Source organism: Pteropus medius, unplaced genomic scaffold, assembly GCF_902729225.1.
Source record: "Pteropus medius unplaced genomic scaffold, Ma_sr-lr_union100, whole genome shotgun sequence".
Taxonomy (NCBI): domain Eukaryota; kingdom Metazoa; phylum Chordata; class Mammalia; order Chiroptera; family Pteropodidae; genus Pteropus; species Pteropus medius.
The window spans coordinates 6,976,429-6,999,353 of record NW_024352787.1 but is presented as its reverse complement, the minus strand read 5'-3'; the positions used below and the strand labels follow the sequence as shown (position 1 = coordinate 6,999,353).

Below are 22,925 nucleotides of genomic sequence, written 5' to 3'. Positions count from 1 at the left end.
ATGAATTTCTTGCTTAGTATGCGTTTATTTTCAAAATTACAAAATAATATTTTGTGACAATAATGATTTTTTCCATTGATTCATGGTGTAAACTGTGCAGCTAAGACACAGAACAAAATACAATGATGGTGAAAAGAACAAGAACTGATTACCCTTTGCAGACTATCTAGACTTGAGAATTTGTTCTGCGTAACATTGCCAAGTACAAATAAGATGTAACTAACTTATCCCTAACCTTCTGATATGTGAAAGCTTTGTATTCGAATCTAACAATGATATAACATGTGCTACCATAAAATAAAGCCTTCGTCCATTAATTAGTCTGGTGTCTCATTCTTCAGAAAGATAATTTTACTCCACAGTCGCTGAGTAATTTTGGTTAAACTTTTTCTTTAAGTGTTTGTTTTTCTGCAGTTCTAGCTTTCTGTTTATCAAGTAGTGATAAGCACTCCTAACTAAGGCATTTTAAGTGTTTTTGATTACTTGAGTGTTAGGTGAAATGCAGTGAACAATAAGAATGCCATGTTAAGGAAGTGTCAGCAGTTGTTGCCCTTACCTAATTTTGTTCCTATTTTCAGGTATTCTTGGGCATCTGTTATCCTCTTATGCTCCTAAATGTTCTCCTAATCCTCACATCCATTATAATAGTTTTCAGCGTTAACATATTCAAATCTTAATCCATATTCCAATCTTTGGACAGCTTTTAGTCAAAAAGCATTTTGATGTGCCCAGTAGAAAACATAAGAACAAGAAGTTACCATTGTCTTCTAGACACAAGTCTTCTGGTTAGACAGCTGGACACATTCCAAGCAAAATAACAAGACATATCGTAATAATTTAAGAAAAATATAAAATAAATAACTGCTTGGTTCATAATCAATTGCCATATATGTTTAAGAACCAATATTTTTTAAATGAATTTAGGAAAGTGGAAAACTTGAGGCTGACAAGGTCACTGAAGTAGTTTAGAGATGTGTAAACAAAGTTTGGAGTATTTAGAGAACTGTAATTCCTGGGGCATTGCTGTATCATAGAACACAAAGAGGAGGAAAGAGGCTGAGTAGGCAAGGCTGAACGCAGCAGGAAATAAATGCAAAACTAGTCAGAAAAGAAGTAACTAGCACAATAAAGGGGAGCTTGACGGTAACACTTGAAAGATGAATGGTATAGGGACAACTAAATGGACTTAGAGGCATTCCAGAATCTGTACTAATTGCTAGCATTGGTCTGCGAAACTTGTATTTTGAGGAAACTGATCTTATGTTTAGATCCTTGGTCATCTAGGCATTTATTTAAAACACAAACAATTACATACTTAAAGGCTTATACTTAGGCACAAGCTGGCCCTCATCTTCCTTACGTTTATCTTTCACTACCTACAAGTATCCTCTCCTTCAGTCCTGGTAGCAAATGCAGAGCTTCTAGGACTCACTTATTCATTTTTACCTTTGTCTTGGAAAGTAAGCTGTAACCTTTGCCTGAAACGTCCTTCCTTACCTATCCAACTAATCTACATCCAACTGTGTATCAGGGCCAGCTCAATCTCATACTTTTTACATGTCTTCCCAAACGAGGCTCACCCACAACCTCTCCTCCAGCCTACATTTTGTCTATTCCATCGTCTATTTTACTCACGTGTTTTAAATAATGATATAAAACTATATAATTTGACTTTTCATGTCTATATTCCTTATGTGTTCAATATTATTGTAAAATTTACTAATTGAATGTTTCCAAACATATATGAGAAATAGAAATACCTCTAATGTAAGAACAAGAAGATGTATGTAATCAACAAAAGTGCCAGCAAATCAACTTGTCTTTGTCTTGCCAACACTATTCAGGGTATGAATTTTCTGTGTCCTTTTGCCATACCAGGTACCAGACATGTTCAAAACATAGTGATTAAAGCAGATGGTTGTGCTCCACTTCTAAACAGATGTTAAAACTGAACTTTGATTAGGTTCTGCTTTAACATGACCGTATATGCAAATGCAATCTTCTGCAAAAACTTTATACATGTTGCAGCAGAATAATGTAATATATTAGCTCAGTCGCAGAGAGAATCTGCAGTCTTTGGCTGCCCTTTGCAACATACCAAAGGTGTCTTATTTCTTCCACAAACTTGAATTACTTATGGAGAAACATTATGACACAATTGGCAGTCTTCTTCCTACAAACTTCGGCTTGCTGGTTGGGGCGGTTTTCAAACACGGCTATCAACCCTGCTTTAAAAGAAGCACCTACAGGGAACATTAGAACAAAAGTATACAATTTCTGCCAGTGTCATTTCTTTAAGAATCCTGTCATATATTTATGAGGTTGACCTGGCAACTGGACTACTGTGTAGGGAAATAAAGTATAGCAATCACAGTTGATCCTTTATTGGCAACTTCAGAGGCAACATTCTTAACCCTAGAGGAGAGGGAATGCTTTCAGTCACTTGGCTATAGGTCTTTTGGCTACGTGAGTGGGATATTAAACTCTGGAAGTCCAGGGAAGAGACAGACATTGGCCACTCTGAGTCAGAGAGCTGACTTCATGGCATGTTGCTCAGTGAAGGGTGGAGAGACCAAATCTTCAGGGAGGAATGCTTTTCTGGGAGAAGTTCCAGAGGTCATTTCTCCACCCTGACTCTTTTATTCCTTAAAGATCATTCATCTGACTTTTTTTTTTTTTAAATTTAAAGGAGCTGTTCTCTTCTCAGTACCAGATGTAAGAAACCACATTATAGAAATATGTCTCAAGTGCCGACTACTCCCTTTTTCACAGAGTCAGCTCCAGATGTGTGTCACCAAGCCCTGGCTTAGCCCACATTGCTTTAGAACAGAAAAGAAAATGCTTATTCTTAGGAGCTTGAAAACAGAGAAAAGAGAGACTGTTAGAATTTTCTAGTTTAGCATTAGTTCATTTTATTTTACTGAAAGGGGTTTATCTATTCCTACAATGTATGTAGAATAATTGTTATAATTGTTATTTAACTTGAATAGTTCTTTCTCTGCGATTCCGAATCCTTTTAAGTTGTTATTTATAAAGAGTCTGATGAGCGTTGGGGCAAGGGTGGCTTTTCTTCAGGTACAAAAATCGCTGATTTGTAATATGTGTCAATTTCCATAGTGTAAATACTCTGACTACGTTGATTTCAAGTTATCACTGTCATATTCTTACTTGAGACAAGGTGCACACAATCTGCTCCTGTGAGTTGGGTATAAACTGGCTCCAGAACACACTCATGTAGGTTCTGAGGCCCTGAACCCTGATTCAGTCAGTGTGGCTCTCTTTTATTCATTTTCTTGGTTTATCTGAGGAGTTTGTCCTAAGGTATTTTTGGAGGGTAAATGGAATTCTGCTGAGTTTACAAATCAATTGCTCCTGTACTAAATCCCATATTGTTCAAAAGAATAATTGATGGAAGTATACACAATCACAACCACGTCTTAATTTTTGTTGTGTTAAGATGAAGCAATGACTTGGTCAACTTCAAATATCAAGTAATTCTCAATATAGTATTAGTGAGTCATCTTGAAATGCATGAAATACACTACATGAAACAATGAGAGCTTTTGAGTTACGATGGAATTTAAAAGTTTCTCAATTGCCCCTCTTACTTCCCATTCTCTTATGTAATTAAAAACAGCTTTTTATCTAATATACTCTAGATTGAGGTACCCAAAGATAGATATATCTGTTGACTTATTTTTCTTGTGTTTCACAAAATAATGAAATTTCTTTTTCATCTTCTGTTGAGCTACAGCATCAAAGAAAAATTATTTAAAAGGAGATTGTGAGTTCTATGAGAAGATTTTGCTGCCAGTTATGATTAAGTATGGCTTATTAAAATTTAATTTTTTCACAGATAAATAGCAATGCTGATAATCTTCCAATGTTAAATAAAACTTAATTGTTCTAATAAAACATGTATTAATGACCAATCTTTGAGCTTCCTAGCAGGAAACCAAACTCGAACCCTTTTACTTTTGAATAGATAAATAGGTTCTTTAAAGGTTTAGCAAACTATTTTTTCTATTAAAAAAAGTGACAGAGGTATAATTTAAGATGACGAGAAAATAAGGGAGTAAATAATACATTGTGAATAAACTCTAATAATAACACAAAAATAAAATGAATCAACAATTAGTAAAAATTATATGGCATGAATCTGAAAGCATATAGGAAAGGGGATTTTATATTTAAGTTAAAAGAAAAGAGAAACATTTTGTTTAAGTAAATATTATTTTAAGAACTATCTTTTGATTTATTTTCCTTAAAATCCTTCTTCATTACTCATATCCACCCATTTTATAATTATGGCCATAATCTATGAATGCAAAGATACAAAAAAATTATATTCCTCTTGATGGGCCATTGTATAACATCTCCTCTCAACCAGTATACTGTAGGACATTTTACAGAGACAGAAACTAATCAGTATTCTCGAATTCAAGGCAGCAATAGTATGAGCCAAATGAAAACAAATAGTAGAACTGTGATCATCGTTGTCCCAGAAAAATTTCATTTCCAACCTTCCAGTGCACCTCCATAACTTCAGCTGAAAAAGTTAGTTTTCAATGTACCCCTTAATACTACTAATATTGCAATACACAGATATATCTGTATGCCTCAAAATTTCATAGTATATAAATATTTTGTTTAAATTGTACCATCACTTTCATTGCAATTATTTGCTCACACATACCATTTTCTTTCTTTTAAAAATAACAACATAAAATTTTTATCTAAATATATCCCTTAAAATTGAAATATCTCCACATAATTTATCACTAATTAATTATCATATGGTTATTTCTTCATTATGATATTTCTTAATATAAGGAAGAGTTGTGAAGAGTAACTAGGATCCAAATTCTTAGGTTGCCATTGAAAGGTTAACACTTTCTAAGCTATGGTTTCTATGCCAATGAAATTAGGAAAATACCTCTGCTTTGTCTAACATACCTAGTGGCCTTGAAAACTAAATAAGATTTTATTAGCAATAGAAGTTAGAAAAAAATTGTAGAGAGTGCTATAACATTTATAACATATATGTAAATTTCCAAATCTGGGAAGCAGTGGTCTGAAAAATTATAATGAATATACCAGCAGGTCTATGTTTGTATTTAATAACCATCAGTATGATATTCATTTTTGTTAAATCATATATTTTTAAAAAGCAAAATAACAATCCCCCCCAAAAAACTTTCCTCGATACTTACAGTTCCGGGGCGAGGATACGGAATTCTACCCTGATAGGAAACCAGCTGATGATTGGGTCCTTCTTTGTGCGCAAAGGGCCCATTAAACACAGTCTGAATATCAGATAAGTGATACAGACACACTGCTGATCCTTTAAAAACAGAGCTAAAAAAGGAAAAAGAAAGAGATTCATTTTCTTATTTTCTAAAAATTTAAATGCAATTTTAAAAGTAGATGGCAAAATTTGTGATAAAAAGTTAAAATAGTTCATCATGGAAAGGTTCATTTTTATGGTATATTTTGTAAAGCTAAAAAACGTCTGTTTTGAAATGAGCCATTAATATATAAAGCATTAAAACATTTAATTCATCCATGAAGGCAGTAGATGATTAGAAGTTAGAGAAAAGTTCTCAATAGCTGTCATTTTAGATTGCTCCAGAAGTAAAAATTATTTTAATAGAAGTGCCAAAAGTTTTATTCGAATCATGAATCTTCAAATTATTTCCTTAAAATATCCAGTATACTTTATTCCTGCATTATAATTCCTTTTTTTGCGTGTGTGAAAAATATCATATAATCATTATAAATATCCTGTACAAAACTATTTTGCAAGTGTTAGTTCAGCTTAAATATAGTTTGGTAATCAAGCAAAAGTAATAAAATGAGAAGGTGACATCCTAAATGCTATGTAAAATTAAAGTGAAAAGAATGCTTTTATAATAATTATTATTGCTTAATAAATTTTATTAACTTATAAAATATAATTGTTTAATAATTACCTTGATGTTGTGAAAATGCCATATACTAGTGTTGTCCTTGGGTTATCAGTTTCAAGCAAAAACACATCCTCTATAAAAGGAAAATATCATTCTTTTAAAGGTTCCAAATATTAACTGTATTTAAAAAAATTTACTATAAAAATTTCATTTATGAAAAGTATTAGTCAGAAAGATATTCTGCAGCATCGTTATAATTTGAAACAACTAAATGAACATTGTAAAGAAAATTAAATAAAATGTTATACAAATACTAAAGAGGTTTATGAAAATTATAACATTATGGAAACAGTGCTAATCAAATAATATTAAGTAGAAAAGGCACAGTGCATATAATATAGACTAAAACCAAGTAAAACTTAAACTATACACCAGAATTCAATAAGATTACAAGTAGTGTCTCTGGTTAGCAGAGCTATAGAAATTTTCCCATTTCTTCTTTTTTACTGCATTTTCTAAATATCTTTTAATGATAACATATATATATATATATATATATTTTTAATTTAAAAAGTATTACAAATCTCAAATTCTTTTGGACCTACAGTTAGAAGTTGGAACATAGAATACTTTTTCACAGTGACTTTTTTCTTTATACTAAATAAAGCCATAAAGCCATTTTTTTGGCTTATGGTCAAAGTTGCTAGTGATATTTTTATTTAATCAACAATCTCCCAAACAAGTTTAAAGTATATTAAAGCAAAGACAATGGTATAGATAATAAGATACAGTAATATATAACAAAACCGACAAGTAAATTTCTGATAGAAAACTGCAGTTAATAATCAATTGTCAAGATTACAAGAAATGTCTTAGTATTTAATTACATTTTTGCAAATAAGATTCCTGCTGAGGAATACAGAGAAAAAGTTATTTATTTTAAATTCACAATGAATTTAAGACCTCTTAAGTAATAAATTAATAACCATTAGCCTTTCTATATGTGAACAAAAGCTGATACTATCTAGCTCTCCCTAAAAAACAAGAAAGACTGAAATATCCTGTCACTGAAACATAAACATACTTGAAAAGAATTTTGAGAGAAATAATGAGTGACTAGGTTATAATGCAAAATCATACTTAGAACCTTTTTCCAGAAAAGTTGACACAAACTTTTGTTTCTATGATCAACATAATGGTTTTTGAGGAGACCGACTATTTATTTCAGTTTTTATAACTATTAGAGACAGTAAATTTTTCCACATATATTACATTTTTATTGCTTACCTCTTCACCTGTCTCAATATCTAAGGATAACTGGTAGTTTACATTTTAATGATTTAAAGCAAAATAAAAGTCACTAAATGGCACTAGTATACTATAATGAGTACCAAATTATTTTGATCAAAAAGAAAGCTGTTCCTTGGTACAAAGGAATCAGATTGTTAGTCCTTATTTGATCCTCAAAGTAGAACTTTCCACATGTCACACATGCTGAAAATACTTAATTCCAGAGTCACCAAGAAGAACTAAGATTAGAGCACAAGTTTAATTTCTACTCACACTTTTTCATCTAACCTCTATTCTGTCCATTAATTACAATAGTAAAAATATACAGCTATATTCTCATATGAACTTATTTGAAACAGAATGGAAGAATTTAAATACATATGAAATACACATTTTAGAAAGTACAAACATATTACTTATATGTAGTATACAGGTACATTTCTCTCTTACACATAATGTAGTGTATACTACATTACTTATATGTAGTATACAGGTACATTTCTCTCTTACACATACATACACACTCTCATTCATATATCATGGTGAATTCAATTAACTAAATGTTTCAGCAGTGTATTCTGAGAAAATAGATTTAAAAAATACTTAAGGATATTTATTAACAGTATATAGATCATTAATTCAAATGAGCACATTGTTTATGCTGAAAACATTCATGTAAAATACATCCTCTTCTGAGAACTTATTGAATTTTATAAACTTTACAAACTCTCTTTCAAAAACATTTTTCAAATTAACATCTATGTACCTAATTCATCAAAGTGTGTTTCTGGGCCATCTTCATCAGTTACCGAGCACACCAGCCTTGCCTTTAAGAAGGTAGTCCACTTGTTGACAAGGCTACGCAGTCCACCAGTATCATTCTGAAATTATTTTGTAAACACATTTCAGATTGCTTAAATAAATACTTAAGTTTATTAAAAATTCAACTGGGATTCTTATTAGTTGGGGATTCGTTATAGTCTGAAGGATGGATGTGTTAACTCCATTTGGATATTAATAGAGTTAATTAATAGAGAGGAATATTTAAGATCTATAATAATATTATAAAATAGCCAAGAGTTATACTATTATTCTCCTACAGTATGATATCAACTGAAAATGTTTCAAAAATAAATTTAATGAATATATGCCCTAAAGCTTTATAAGTTTAATAATATATAATGGAAATACATGTAAAATATTATGTAAAACACATAATTTAATTTGCTTTTTCTTTACATTGTCTTCAATATAAACATAATTATTGTATATCGTGAAGCTTGAAGATTCTCCTGCAGTCAGGAGAGTTGATTTGTACTTAACACCAAATGGTCCCCAATAGTTCTATTTTCTTTTCTTCTTAATTTCTTTTCATTTACTTCTCAATATTCCTAATCAGATGCTTTAATACAATATTTCTCCATCCGGAACAGGGAAAATGGCATTGGGATCCTTTACGAATTGTCTCTATTGATGACATTTTTTTTTTCTCTATGTCCAGAACCCTTTCACCTCTTCTGCTGGTTTTACTGCCTTGTTCCAAATGATTAAGAAGCAGATGAGTTCCATGATCAGTGGAATGTTGTAATATTTAAAGATAAACTATTTTTAAACACTGAATTCTTTAAGAAATAATTTTACACAAAAGATGCTAATCATAAATGTCAGGGCAAACCTGTAAAACTCCTATATGATTAGATATCATGAGTTTATTTGAGTTGCACTATTTACTTACTTTATACATAAGAATATTTTGCTTAATATTTATAATTAAAACTGTATTTTACTAAAGGATTTTCTAATTTTCACTGTTGTAGATAATTCCTCAATAATTATTTTCTACTGAGGTTTTACTATATTTTATTCATAAGAATTACTATTACTTTCTGTAATATATAATTTAGCTATTTGTTTTTAATAGTAATACATTAAATAGAAAAGCAAAAATTAATCAAAATTGTTAAAACCACAACCAAAATATTATCTTGAATTAAGATCTTTGCCGAAATAAGGTGTTTATCTCTTATGACAGATGTGAATAAACATTAAATTAAAGTATCTCCTCTAAATATTTTATTAATTTATAATAGCAGATAAGAAAAATAGAAAGATAAATACTGGAAAAATAAAACATTTATATAATTTGAATTCCTTAGGATTTTTTCAGATTAGAATAGTCAAAGCAATTTTGAGAAAGAACAAATCTGGAGTTATCACACTCCTACTTTCAAACTATATTACAAAGCTATAGTAGTCAAATCAGTATGTTAACTAGTATAAAAACAGACACATAGACCAATGCAACAGAATAGAGAGCCCAGAAATAAATCATATATATATATATATATATATATATATATATATATATAGTTGATTAATTTATGATCAGGGGGTGAAAATGTAAAATGAGGGAAGATTAGTCTTTTCAATAAATGATGTTGGAAAGATCAGGCAGCCACATGCAAAAGAATGAAATTGGGCCAATTTCTTACATTATACAAAATAATTAACTAAAATGGATTAAAAATTTGAATGTAAGACCTGAAACCATAACACTCATAGAAGAAAACAGGCAGCAGCTCTTTGACATAGGTATTGGCAATAATTCTTTTAATTGACACCAAAAGCAAACAAAAAAAAGCAACGATAAACAAAGGGAGTGCATCAAATTAAAAGCTGCACATCAAAGAAAACCATCAACAAAATGAAAAGGCAACCTACTAAATGGGAAAATATAATGTAAATCATATATCTGATAAGGAGATAATATAAAAATAATGTAAGGAACTCACACAACTCAATAGCAAAAAAAAAAAAATCCATAAAAATGAGCAGAAGATTGCAATAGATATTTTTCTAAAAAAGCATACAGATGGCCAATAAGTACATGAAAAGATACACAAAATAACTAATCATCAGAGAAATGTCAATCAAAACCACAATGGGTTATCATCATATACTTGTTAGAGTAGCTATTACCAAAAAGGCAAGAAATAACAAGTGTTGGCAAGGATGTAGAGAAAAAAGAATCCTTGTGCACTGTTGGTGGGAATGTGAATTGGTGCCACCGATTCTATGGAAAACAGTATAGAGGTTCTTCAAAAAATTAAAAATAGAATTATCGCATGATCTAGCAATTTCACTTCTGAGCATTTATCTAAAGAATGATATATGCACCCCATGTTCATTGCAATATTATTTATAACTGCCAAGATAGTTAAACAACCTAAGTGTCCATCAACAGATGAATGTTAAAGAAATGTAATATATACACATTGGAAAACTAGTCAGCCATAAAAAAGAATGAAATCTTGTTGTTTGTGACAATGAGGATGGACCACTATGCTAAATGAGATAAGTCGTATGCAGAAAGACAGATGCTATATGATCTCTTATATGTAGGATCTAAAGCAAAAATTATAAAAAACAGCTCATACATACAGAGAATAGATTGGTGATTGCAAGAGACAGAGTTAGGTGTGGGAGAAATGGGTGAATGTTTTTTGTTTTAGTTTAAATAAATTGAATTTAAAAACCAAATTAATACTTACAGGACATATTCTAGCAATCATGGAATATATCTGTTTTGTGCTTCTGCTATTGTCAGTCAGTTTCTCTTTGAAGAAGAAGTAAATCTTAGCATCATTTGGATCAGTTCCATCTGGGATGACATGTGCATCCACAAACGTAGGTTCTGAAAAAGATAACAAAGACTATATGTATATTCATGATGAAAATCCATCTTCTATTCATCCAAGTAGACCACAGGCACATGCATTCTTCTTCTTTGGTACAGAAAAATAATCCAATGGTAATAGGCAAAAAGTCTAAAAGCAGTAATTGTATTTAGTCAATATGCCTCATTTGGGATGTCAAGTGCCACAAAATACAGCTATGGTATAACAGCTCAATTATTTTTCTATGTCTTCAATACATTCTGGAAGTTCAGTAAATGCAAAAAAATCTTTGTGCACTGATGAATTTTAAAAAATTGGAAAAACTTTTCTACCAGCTATTTCCCATGGAATCTGATGGTCATTTCATAAGAAAAAAAAAAAAAAGATACTTGTTTTTCAAAGTGTGGTTTTCAGTCTAGTGCATATAAACTCAAATTCATTGAAGCAGGAGGAGTTGGGAGTCCAAGATCTAAAAAACACATTTTTCTTAAAATACAGCATATGAAATAAAAAGGAAATGTTTTAAGGAAAAAAAAATGAAGTCATTTGAAGACATAGAGGGATTCCCTATTTCAAGAACAAAACAACTTTTAGGATACTCTGTTTCCAGATGTACTGAGGAATAATTTGAAGAAGTAAATGGACAATCAATGCTTTCTTGTGCTGGTCTACCAATGAAATAAGATGCTTAACTGTGACAATTAGTGCTTAACAGTGCAATGTTAAGTGAATTGCCAAATTTAGGGTGAGCTAGAAAATTTCCCCAGGGAGAAATGATAAAAATTTTAGTAGTTTCTTCCTCCTCTAAACAACAGCAACAGATTGAAATTGTGCATTAAAGTCAGATGAGCACCTTTCATGATGTAAATTCCATGTGATCCTGAGAACTAGAAGCAGTTGAATACTGATAATCATAAAACTATCATACCTATAATTTCTATTAAGTATTAGTCAAATTATAAAAAAAAACACCAGTTTTATAATTTTAGAATCTAAGTATAAAACAAATAGAAGTTTCTGAATATACTTTATTCATTATATCTTTCATGAAATTAGAAAAAAAATCAGATAAGACATTATTAAAATATATCAAGCAAACTAAATAGTAAATAGCATATTTAATTGTAATATGTTACAGAAACAATCGGAGAAGATTGTTGTATATGGGCATGTATGATAAATATCACTGTCATTTTTATTTATTCTATATCCTATGATAATTGTATGATGGTTAATAAAGAGAATACGAATTATCAATAATTGCAATTATTTATTCTAAATATTTAAAACCATAAAGTACAGAATTATTGTTATTCATGTCATGGCCTGATTATAATATTTTAACCATTTTAACCTAATTTTTACTATGGAATTAAATTAGTTTAAAGCATGATTCTCAAAAAAATGCATGAAACGTTTTCTTACCACTTAGCCATTTGGAATTGTGCTGATCAGTTCTGACTGCATTCCTTTTAGTTAAACTTCGAAAAATAGCAGCATCTGTCCCCATGAAATCTATATACATTCCAGAAAAAAGCTCCTCATCTATGAAAAAGAAAATGTCAACAAAGTTGTAAATATTTTTAAGACTGTTTTAAAAATCAAGAACTTGCTTATTAGATCATCCCTATATTACAGAGTGTTTATAATTATTAATTGGTTTACATTGTCCACCAAATAAAAAATTCGATAGTTTAATCTGACCTCATTATTGCCTGTATGATTACCAAAACAATTTTATTCTACATAGGAATAAAAATTCCTCTGTCTGTACTTAATTATACTCAAGTTTATACTGTGTGTATCAGAAATGGCAGAATAACATATATAGAGAAGATTACAAAATGGCTTAATTAAATGTTACTTTCTTTTAATAAATAAAAGATGTAAGAGTCAGAAAACTTGGTTTCTATTTTTGGTAGTAATTATTAAATTGGGAATTAGGGCTAAGTTATTTAGCACTCTGATTTTCAATCTTCTCATCGGTAAAATATAGGAATTCAATTATGATCTCAAAAATTATTGCCACATATTAAAAATTCTTTGATTTTACTGAATAAATTAAAAATAATAATTTTTATTATTATTTCATGACATAAAGGCAACATTAAAATTGTCAAAATACTATTAATGATAAAATAATTTCATCGTTAAAAGTATATGTTTTAATTTTGAGTGCTATAGAAGGTTTCTATAAGGTAAACAAGACACTACTTTTTCAACTGTGACATATAATATATTAAATTATGTTAATAATATAATATTAGTAAACCACATATGGCTTAACATGTTAAGTCATAAAAAATACAATGTAGAAACAAGAAAAGATACTTTTGAATTAAGTTAAATTATCATTATTAGTGGAATAATCAGATATTTTAATCTGTATATGTAACATTTAAGATTTAGCAATTTGTTAAAATCTATTTAAATCTTTATCCCAGTAAGGACAGTAACATTAACTTAGTATGTGTAACTCTAAAGTATAAAACGGTAGTTAAATATCTATTTTAAAAAGAATAAAATTTATCAGGTGTGGCCCACTGAACCACCATGCAGCTGTGTTCTTTGACTGATGTTCTAGAATTAGTGCCTGGCTACCTTCAGATTGTGGTCATTTTGGCAGTAGTGGAACATTTTGAAGCACTCTAAGTTCACTGTTTAGTAACAAGAAATATCAGCTAGCCCAGGATAGAATGGAGAATGGAATGTTTTTAATATGTGCTCACCAGGGAATGATTAGGACCCCTACCAGTTAGCAAGTGGGCATAGCAGGCATTGTGTTGCCCAGTTCTGCTTCCTAGTAGGGACCTAAAGCTCATGGGAACAGATTATAGGGAAATAACAAAAATGTACATGAAAACATTTTGAGCAGTTTAGCTTCTTTAAAATTCTGTGAACATTTATGGACCATCTATACAAGTATTCTGTAGATACAATGGTTGTTAAATTAAAATAACTTTGTAATTAATTATTTTATACTTGTCGTACCCAACCATCCCGAAAACAGTGGGTTCCAAATTCCTGTTACTCGACAGATTGAATAGCACAGCTATCAATTATCATATCTGTCTCCAAGAAGGAAAGTATAAAGGACACTCAGAGGATGGTGTATGGAGAAGAGGGCTGATTCTAATCCTATTGCATAGAACCTTATTAGTTATGTCTTAAACCTTACAAGAGCCTGCATGCCTGACTTCATTTCCTGTCTTAAATTTCTTAGTAACATTAAAGAAGGTTTGCGATAATAAAATTTCTGCTTTATTTTCTATAAAAAATATTTAATTCATGTCACTTTGGAAAGAATTTTGTTTGAAAGTAGGTTTTTTTATTCAGAATTTCTTCATAAGATTTATCCAAAGATAAACATGCCTTTTAACTTTAATTTAAAATGCTTTTGTTTTCCAATTGTACTTCCACTGACCAGAAAAATTTTATGAGGTTTTTGGTAGGTTCTTTAAGAGATATAATCTGACTTCTTTGTTGTGCTACAACAATGACTAAAAACAGCAAAAGAGCACTAAACTTTCACATTGGGTTAGATGCCACATATTGTGAAACTGGAATTCTAATTTTCAATGGCACTTTAATAGAAATCTTTTAACTAATCTGTGTTATTTAGTGCATTACGATTGAACACAAATGATAATGTACTATATGGTGGAGTGAGATAGATGACTGCACAAATCTACTCTGCAATATTGGAGACAATATTGGAAATTGTTTTAGAGAGATAATCAATAGAACAAATAAAATGACAAATACAAGCTTATAAGGCTTCCTGCTCTTTTTGGCTTCAGTTTTTAAGTTAAGCATATTGTTTAATGATTTTCATTAACAGTGTAGTTTGTAATGTTTATCTAAATATTAAAAGGTAGTATAGGAACATAAGCATAGAAATTGAAGTCTCAGGTCCTTGAAAAATAAAGGCCAATAACTAACTTTAATTTTGTATAAAAAATCCAGTTCTCTGAGGGCAAAACTATTAAATAGCTTACCACAAATTTAACAGGGAGATTCATAATGTCTTATTCTAACCCTTTTTTATTCTAAAAAATATTTGAGGAGATAAAACTCCAATGTTAGCTTTAATAAATCTTCGAAGTTTATTTTTATTGCATTTAACTTGAAATAAATGAAAACTCTATATATTTAACTAGTATTATATGTATGTATATCATATAGTTTCTAAAGGTAAACAAAATTTCCTTCTTAAGGAAGAAAAGACTTCCAAAGCACTGCTTTTATTAAATAAAATTTAGAAATGTATCTGAAGACCTTGCATCAGATATATTTGTATATCTGGTAGTTGCAAAGTTGTCTAATTTTTTGTCCTAATGATATATTTTCGTCTCCTCCCTGCCCAACCTGAATGACCACATGGAAATAATTCACTGGATAACTTCCAAGCTCATAATTTAGTCAGTCTTAGATGTGCCTGTCTTAATTTAGTTTCCAGATATGAGAAAGAAAGATGGGTTGCCTCTTTAAATGAGGCAAAGCATTTTGAACACAATAATTATTTCTCCACTGTTCTATTGTCAAATGATGTAATTTTACCACTAGCAATATACAGAGAAAGCAAAAGGAGAAAAGCATCTACTGTATAGTCAACACTGAAATCCAAGATTTGTCCCCACAGTCAACTTATGTTAAAGCAGACATATTCTAGAAGTATCTTAATTAACCAGACGAGAATGTCTTTTAAGTAAGTTATATAAAGGCATTTGATAACTGAGATTCAAAGACATTGATTTGTCAATATAAGTAGCAGCAAACAATTGTGCCTGCTTTTTAGCTGATATATTTTATCTAAAATGAGAAAATGAAAAAGTGACTTTATCATCATCCCTTTTTTAGTACAGCAACTTCTAGACAATCCACAGAGAATGCACTTGGCTAACACATGCACTTTGTCATTCTTTCATTTGAAAGAAACACCATTTTTAATGATTTGTAATGATTACTAAAATAGGGGGAAAAGTGGATATATTCAATTCTAGAAGATAACTACAGAAAACAATGAAAATTATTATGCATTAATATAGAGATTTATATACATATACGGACTTTCTTTTTTGTAAATTGTTGACTTGCTCTAGGAAGTCAGCACTGCCATATTATATGAAAATTAATGCTTATCATTTAATCATGAATATTCTTGGAAATGAGAAATTAGAATCTCTATTTCTCAGTATACAACTTCCTTTCTATTATTGCATGTACTATCGTCCATGCAATTATAAAAAATGAGCATACCGTGTCATAAATTTATTTTCCTTAATTTCCTCTTTTATTTTTCCTTCCCTCTTTTATTTTCCCCTCCCTCTTTGATTTTTCACTTACTGATCATAACAGACACTGTGTTTACATTGGGGTTGAAAGAGCAGCGTCCTTTTCCAGATTCACATTTGGAGTCAATCATGAAAACTTGGTCCTTTAAATATAGATAAAATTGAAAAATGTAGTAATAATAAATAACTTTATATTTAGTTAACAAATTATTCTTTAGTAAAACGAATCATCACCATAAGTTTTCTACTTGGTTGCTCATGCCTTCCCAATTTAGTATGTTAAGACTTTCTTGAGGCAATATAAAAAATCCACTGATAAATTGCAAGCTAACCTCAGTAGGTCAAATTCTTATCCTATTACATTCCCAATAGAGTTAATTCGACAAGCTTTCCTCAAATCAATATTAGTAAAAAACATTTGGAAATTAAGGATTACTGTAAACCTGAACTAGTTAAGTTGGACATTGACCAAATGCAGAAAACTGTCCACAGAAGAAGAATGTGTACAGAATTACAATATTTCCAAAACAGGCAAGACTTTTTTAAACATAAAATTTTGTTACCAGTTAATTTAGTTATATAAAGCATTATACCAGACTTAACACAGTAATTCATAATTTAGATAAAAATGCTTCATTTACTCATCTTTTTAACAAAAATATATTGAGCATTGACTAGGTAGCAGGCAGTGACAAAACATTTGGGATATAGTAAACAAAATAGACAAAAATCTTTACCCTCAAGTAATTTATAATATAATGCTGGAGAATATAAATATGTCAATGTAGAAAATAAAGGGAATAAAAACATAAAATCTAGAGTATATTAGATAGTGCCCAGTGCTTAGGAGAAATATTAAGCAGGGAATGCGACGAGGGAAGCCCACGGACTATGGGCAATGAGTTTAGTTTGAAATATAATGATCGTTGTAGTCTCACTGAGAGGGAACGTTTTGTTGATATATTTATCTTTTTTCTTATGTAAATTAGTAAAAGCTACTACTAAAATTCAATGAAAAAATGTTAGTTTATTTGATGGTGGAGGACTGTAATTATCAAACTAAGATTTTTCAAAATTATCCTAAAAGTAACGTCAGCTCAGTATTTTTCAGTATGAAAACGAAAGGATCAAAATGCTGCTTTATGATGATGGGGCCTTACCTTGTGCTTTAAGAAGATTGAGAATGGCAGTTAAAAAACAGACACAGGATTCAAGAAAATAGATTGGTTTTCAACTGCAGTAGTCCAAGACTTAAGTAATAATAAACTGACATGCCAGAATCTCAGTGGTCATGGTAAGAGCAGTAAAGATACAAGAGAATTTGTAAAGTAAAAATCAGCATAGCTTGGCATTCAATTACAAATTGGATGCAATTCAGGAAGATGATGAAAACAAAGATGAATCTGAAGTTTTGAATCCTTAAAGAAAATAAAACTCGTTCATTTTGTTATATTGATTTTGATGTAGTGGCGGGACTTTCCTTAGGCAAAAGAGATGCACAGAGCTTAAAAAGAATCACAGTACTTTAGCCTGGAAAGGTCCTACAACATGATCCTCTTCAATGAATTAACTCTACAGATGTGAATATGACTTGCCCAAGACCATGTAGCTAAACACTGACAAATGAAAATTAAAATTCAGTCTCCCGGCTCCTAACCACATCTGGTTTCTAAAAGGTCATTATTTATACAATGACTAAACTAAATAAATGATAATAAACTTGAGGAAAAACAATAAAATTAGTAAGACTGTTTATGATTCTTTAGTCAGAAATGTACGTAGATTTGATGCAAAAAGTGAAAGTTGGCATTGCAGGAATTGGTGAGATTGCTTAGCTAATACTTGCTCTCCACTGACCTGCTCCTCGGTTACACAACATCCTTGTATTCACACAGTTATAGATCTTGTTATCAACAGGCAGAGATATGGTCCACGTGAATAATCTCTGATTCAAGGACCCTGCGACAATTCTTTGAACTCCTTTCTTAAGAACTCTATTTTTCCCAAGTCATCAACATTCTCTCTTTTTGACTTTCTTTATTAACCAGTTTAGATTCAAAACTTTTTAATTTCAATAATTTCTTTGCAAAAATATTAAGTTCCTTGAATCTGAGATATACTCATTGCATCCACAGACTGGAAGACACATCTATCTTTGTTCTCCATACTTGCCTCCAAATTTCTTAAGCATTTTGCAGAAGATGATCCAACAAGGTAAATTTAACATGGTATAGATTCGTGATCACAAATCCAAAATGAACCCTGTGTACTATACTTCTCAGCAGCCTTTCATGGGCACTCTTGTCAACTGGTTCTTCCATTAATGATTTCGAATCATTGCCACATAGTCAAATCTCCTAACTTATTCTCAGCTCACATGATACTCATGTTGCTGTGAAAGTCAAGTTCTTAAATGAGACAGCTTTAACTTCTGATTAACAAACACATAAACATATATATACTAATACAACCACTAATTCAGGAGAGGAACTATTTCTCTTATTTTGAGGACAATCTTTCCACCAATGTTTGGATTTATTCTTTTCCAATCTTCTTAGGCAACTTATACTTTCCATTATGCCTTCTCTTTTTTTGATCTTATTAACTGTATCCTTTACATCATAGTTTAAACAATCCTTTCAGCTCCTACACATTACTCTCCTTCAGAGTCACATTTCTTGAATTTCATGTACTCATCAGCATTTCCTGACTTCTTACTTCCTTCTCAATGCACTTCGATTGGGCACTGAACTTCAACTGCTCTATTAGAATCTTTTTAGATGAGATCCTTACTGACAATCATGCTCTACAATTCAGTGCTGACTTTCAGACCCCACCTTACTTGGATTCTCAGTGGTATTAGAGATTGTTGCCCACTTCTATCTTTTTTAAATGATTTATTTTTATTCCCAGAACCAACACACTCTTGCTTCCTCCTCCCCTCCACCCATTTCTCTGGCTGTTCCTTTTTACTATTGTTTGTAAGTCTATTTTCCTCCATCTGGCCATAAAGTTAGGACATCCTGAAGTCTCAACCACAGTCACTCTTCTTTTTTCACACTATACTCTCCCTGCATAATTAACCTCACTCTTTGCTTGAGCTTCAGTTGCTCTTATAAAGCAATGACTCAAGCATTGATATAGCCAACTTTATATTCAACTGCCTACTTTATATTTACTTGTATCTTTCAACAGCATATCGGATTTAAAAGAATCAAACCTAGGCGCATAATCTTAACCTCAAACATGGTTCCCTTCAGTGTTTCACATCTTGGTTCATGGCAACTATATAATTAAAGAGGCCAAAGATACAAACGACGACGACAAAAAAGTCAGCATCTACACTATATTTCTTTTTCCATAGCCAAATCCACCAATATCACCTATACTATTCTATACTTCATGTCTATTTCTGTCTTCATTGCCACCACCTGAGTATAATAACCTCTTTATTAGCCTACTACATCAACTCTCTAACTGATCTCACCAATCACAGACCTCCCAACCACTCCCCACCCTAAATCATTTGTAAAATAACACGCAAGTGACAGTTCAATTCTGCTTAAGCTATTTTCAGCTTACGATTGTTCCAGGCGCTTCTCCTTTAAAACAAGAAAAATACAAATATCTTAAAAATAGCTAACAAGTTCTGACATGAGTTTCTGCCATTATTCTTACTAAATAAAAACATTTGTAGGTTGAATTAATAAGAGAAAATAACAAGACAGGAAAGAGAGTTGGTGGTGAAAAATTAAAAAGAAGGCATAGCAAAATATCCCACGGTTTTATGAGTCAGTGAAGGCACTGAGAAATAGAGGGCACGACCACCATGTTACAGATTGGACTAGGAGAAAGGATGTTGACTAGGGGAGTTGATTGATAATTGAGAAATCTTTCTCATTAGGAAATAATTTTAATTAATGGCTTGTAATGAAAGATAAAGAGAGGTTTAACAAAGACATGAAAAATAGAAATATAAAAACTAAAAGTATAGCCTACTAGTCTGAGAGGTTTCGTAATGAAGTAAAGAGAAAGAAAGAAGAGTCTTAAAAAGTCACAGATCCAAGAAAGAATTTTAAGGAAAAGAAACATAATTCTATTCCTAAAAAAGAAAACAAAAGTAAATGCAGGGGAAAGGGAATTAAAATATAAAACAGAGTGATAAAATTTATTAACCAAAGAGCTTTATTGATGAGCACAACTTTTCTTCTGACAAGAGGAAAACCCAAAAAGATGCAGTTTGGTGACTCATTTGTTTCAAAAGCACAGGAAATAATTTGGATGCCTGGGATGTTCTTGGTCATCTGTGATATTCTTGATCAGTCAAAGGTAAGGTTATCTACTTGGTGAGTGGCAGGGTCAGAGGCTTAAATGGTATTTAATTGTTGGAACAAATGTTATGAAGATATCTGATAAAACCAGAGATAAGGTGTGGTAATATTCCAAGAATGCACACCCAAATTGACCAATAATTATTTTTAATTAATGTTGTATTCATTATTTGAAGTCATTATTTACATGTGTTGCTTTACCTTTTTCCGAGACAGAAGACAGAGAACAAAGATAGTAGACAGAAGAGAACCATGGTTAGGAAATGATGTAGCAAGGATTGTAGGCTCTTTAGATGAGCACTGTTAAAATGCTCTAGGAAAGCTCTGAATCAGTCTCCCAAAATAATGGAAGAGTCATGGGCTATAATAAAAGTGTGTGTTGTTCTAAATGTGAAGTAGGCCAATAAGATATTCTCTGAGGACCGATGAATTGCTATTTGACAGGCAGATAAAAGGTGGTGGATAGTGTCTCAGAAATAAAACTGAATAATTGATGAGTATTCCACCCTAACGTGATTCACTTTCAAACTTGTTTCAAATACATGAAAAATGACATATATTAGTACTAACATAGGGTGTTAGCAGTAAGTACTATCTCGTCATTACAAAACACATTGTTAGCGATGAGTAAGAATAAGAATTCTTTCAAACTACAACTTTCTGCATCATGTGGTCATTTGATGCTAGGGGACCTTTTTTCCTAAACTAAAGAAAAAAAATACATTAGATGTTTGATGATAAAACTGCATTCTATATTTACTACAGATATGTATATAAATATGTTATGATAAAACTCTTTAACTTGACTAGCGAGCACAGCATATAAAGTTTAAAATTTATTATTCTTTTTATTCTTAAATTAGCTTTTAAAATGTTCACATATTATTTAAAGAGATTAATAGAAATGCTTCCCCTTTGAAACATATCTTTTGAAGTGAGAATAAAGTAGTTCATATTTAGTAAAGTGATTAAAATTTATTCCATGCTCGCTCTCCAAAGGAGATTATTTTTTTGGACAGACTTTCCAATTAAGCCTTGAAGTGCATAGTGGGCAATTTGTACATGGGAAAATGATTTCATTTGAAATCCGTACTCTGAAAACTGCTATGCTATTGTTGGCCGGTACAGTGACTGCACAGTCTTCAGTAGAGTGTCTGACAGATTGCAGACGTCTGGGGCAGTAGTTTATTTAATCAATTGATCATAGGCATGTGGTTCTAATGACAAGCTCAATGCAGCCAACTGTACTCTTCCAAGAAGCATAGCTTTACATTTCTTTAAAATTTTTTATATTTCATATCATCTTGAACCACTTGGAAATGCCTCAATATGGGGTCAAATTATAATTACTATTATTTTAAATGACTTTTTATTCACCAAGAAAAATATGTATAAATTACATGTCTGAAAAACTTTAATTGTAAAGGAATATAGAGAGAATCATTGTTTAATTATATTAGTACTACAATAGATTAACTCTTGTTAAAGGAAAATAAACTTAATAGGGTACATCAGTGGCTACAATTCTAATTTGTAAAATTGAATTAAGACATTATTTAAGTACTGGACTTCCTAGATTAAAGTTGCACAATGAAACCAAAGCAAGATAATTTGAAAGAATTCAGTTTTTAAAATACTTATGTTCTTTTAGTTGAACAATGTGTTTGACAAAAAGAATGAGGAAAAACTCTTTCGCTCAGATGAATAGTTTCCTCAGTCAATAATTGTGAATGGGGATAAACACAGTCTTAAATATCACAGTTGAGCCAACTGTATGTTTGACTATGCATTAGCTGTATACTTAGTTTGAGCAGATGCTTTTGTCTCAGAACTCTAATCATTTAAACCAATGTAAGAATAAGGCTAGAATACCTTAGCGTGGACCAATGTTTATCTAAAATGAAAATATGATTTATTAATTACATAAAATTATTTTTAGCAAAGGCACTTGGCATCCTGCTTTACACATCTTTTACAGGTGTGTAGCTCATAAAAGTTTGCAAAATATGAATGATAAATAAGGAGTTATTTGAAATAGATTTGAGAAAAGTGAGTTTATACTATATTTCTATAATTTGGAGCAAGTATTATCAGTATCTTACATTCTAAGTAATTATGAAATCACACCATTTTTCTTTATCTTTTGCAGGTTTTCCAAATTATATATATATAATTTATTAAAGGCAAAAAGTTATATTTTAAGAAATTTGGCAGACAGAAACAAAATGTAATATATTTTGTTTTTTTGTGTGTGTTTAAAGCACTTGAAACTTTTTATGACTATTGATATTTCCACTTACCTCTGATCTCCTCCCTCTGTTCAAATAAGTACAGACTGGGCTGAAAGCACCACTCCCACAAACATACAAATGAGTGCGGTTGAAAGCCTGAATTACACGGACGAAGTTCCCACAGCCATGCTGA

The 22,925-nt window shown here is 31.0% G+C and overlaps 1 protein-coding gene across 2 annotated transcripts in view; it reads right to left on the bottom strand.

Annotated features, from left to right (window-relative positions):
• The window catches only part of SEMA3C (semaphorin 3C), a 159,237-nt gene that overhangs the window by 49,618 nt on the left and 86,694 nt on the right, over positions 1-22,925 (bottom strand). For both annotated transcript variants that reach the window (XM_039849325.1, XM_039849326.1), the window contains exons 5-11: positions 22,802-22,921; positions 16,223-16,313; positions 12,302-12,421; positions 10,751-10,893; positions 7,966-8,080; positions 5,973-6,042; positions 5,214-5,358 (exon numbers count right to left, since the gene is read on the bottom strand). In XM_039849325.1, coding sequence (XP_039705259.1) covers positions 5,214-5,358; positions 5,973-6,042; positions 7,966-8,080; positions 10,751-10,893; positions 12,302-12,421; positions 16,223-16,313; positions 22,802-22,921 — 804 coding nt within the window. The remainder of the gene's footprint in view (positions 1-5,213; positions 5,359-5,972; positions 6,043-7,965; positions 8,081-10,750; positions 10,894-12,301; positions 12,422-16,222; positions 16,314-22,801; positions 22,922-22,925) is intronic.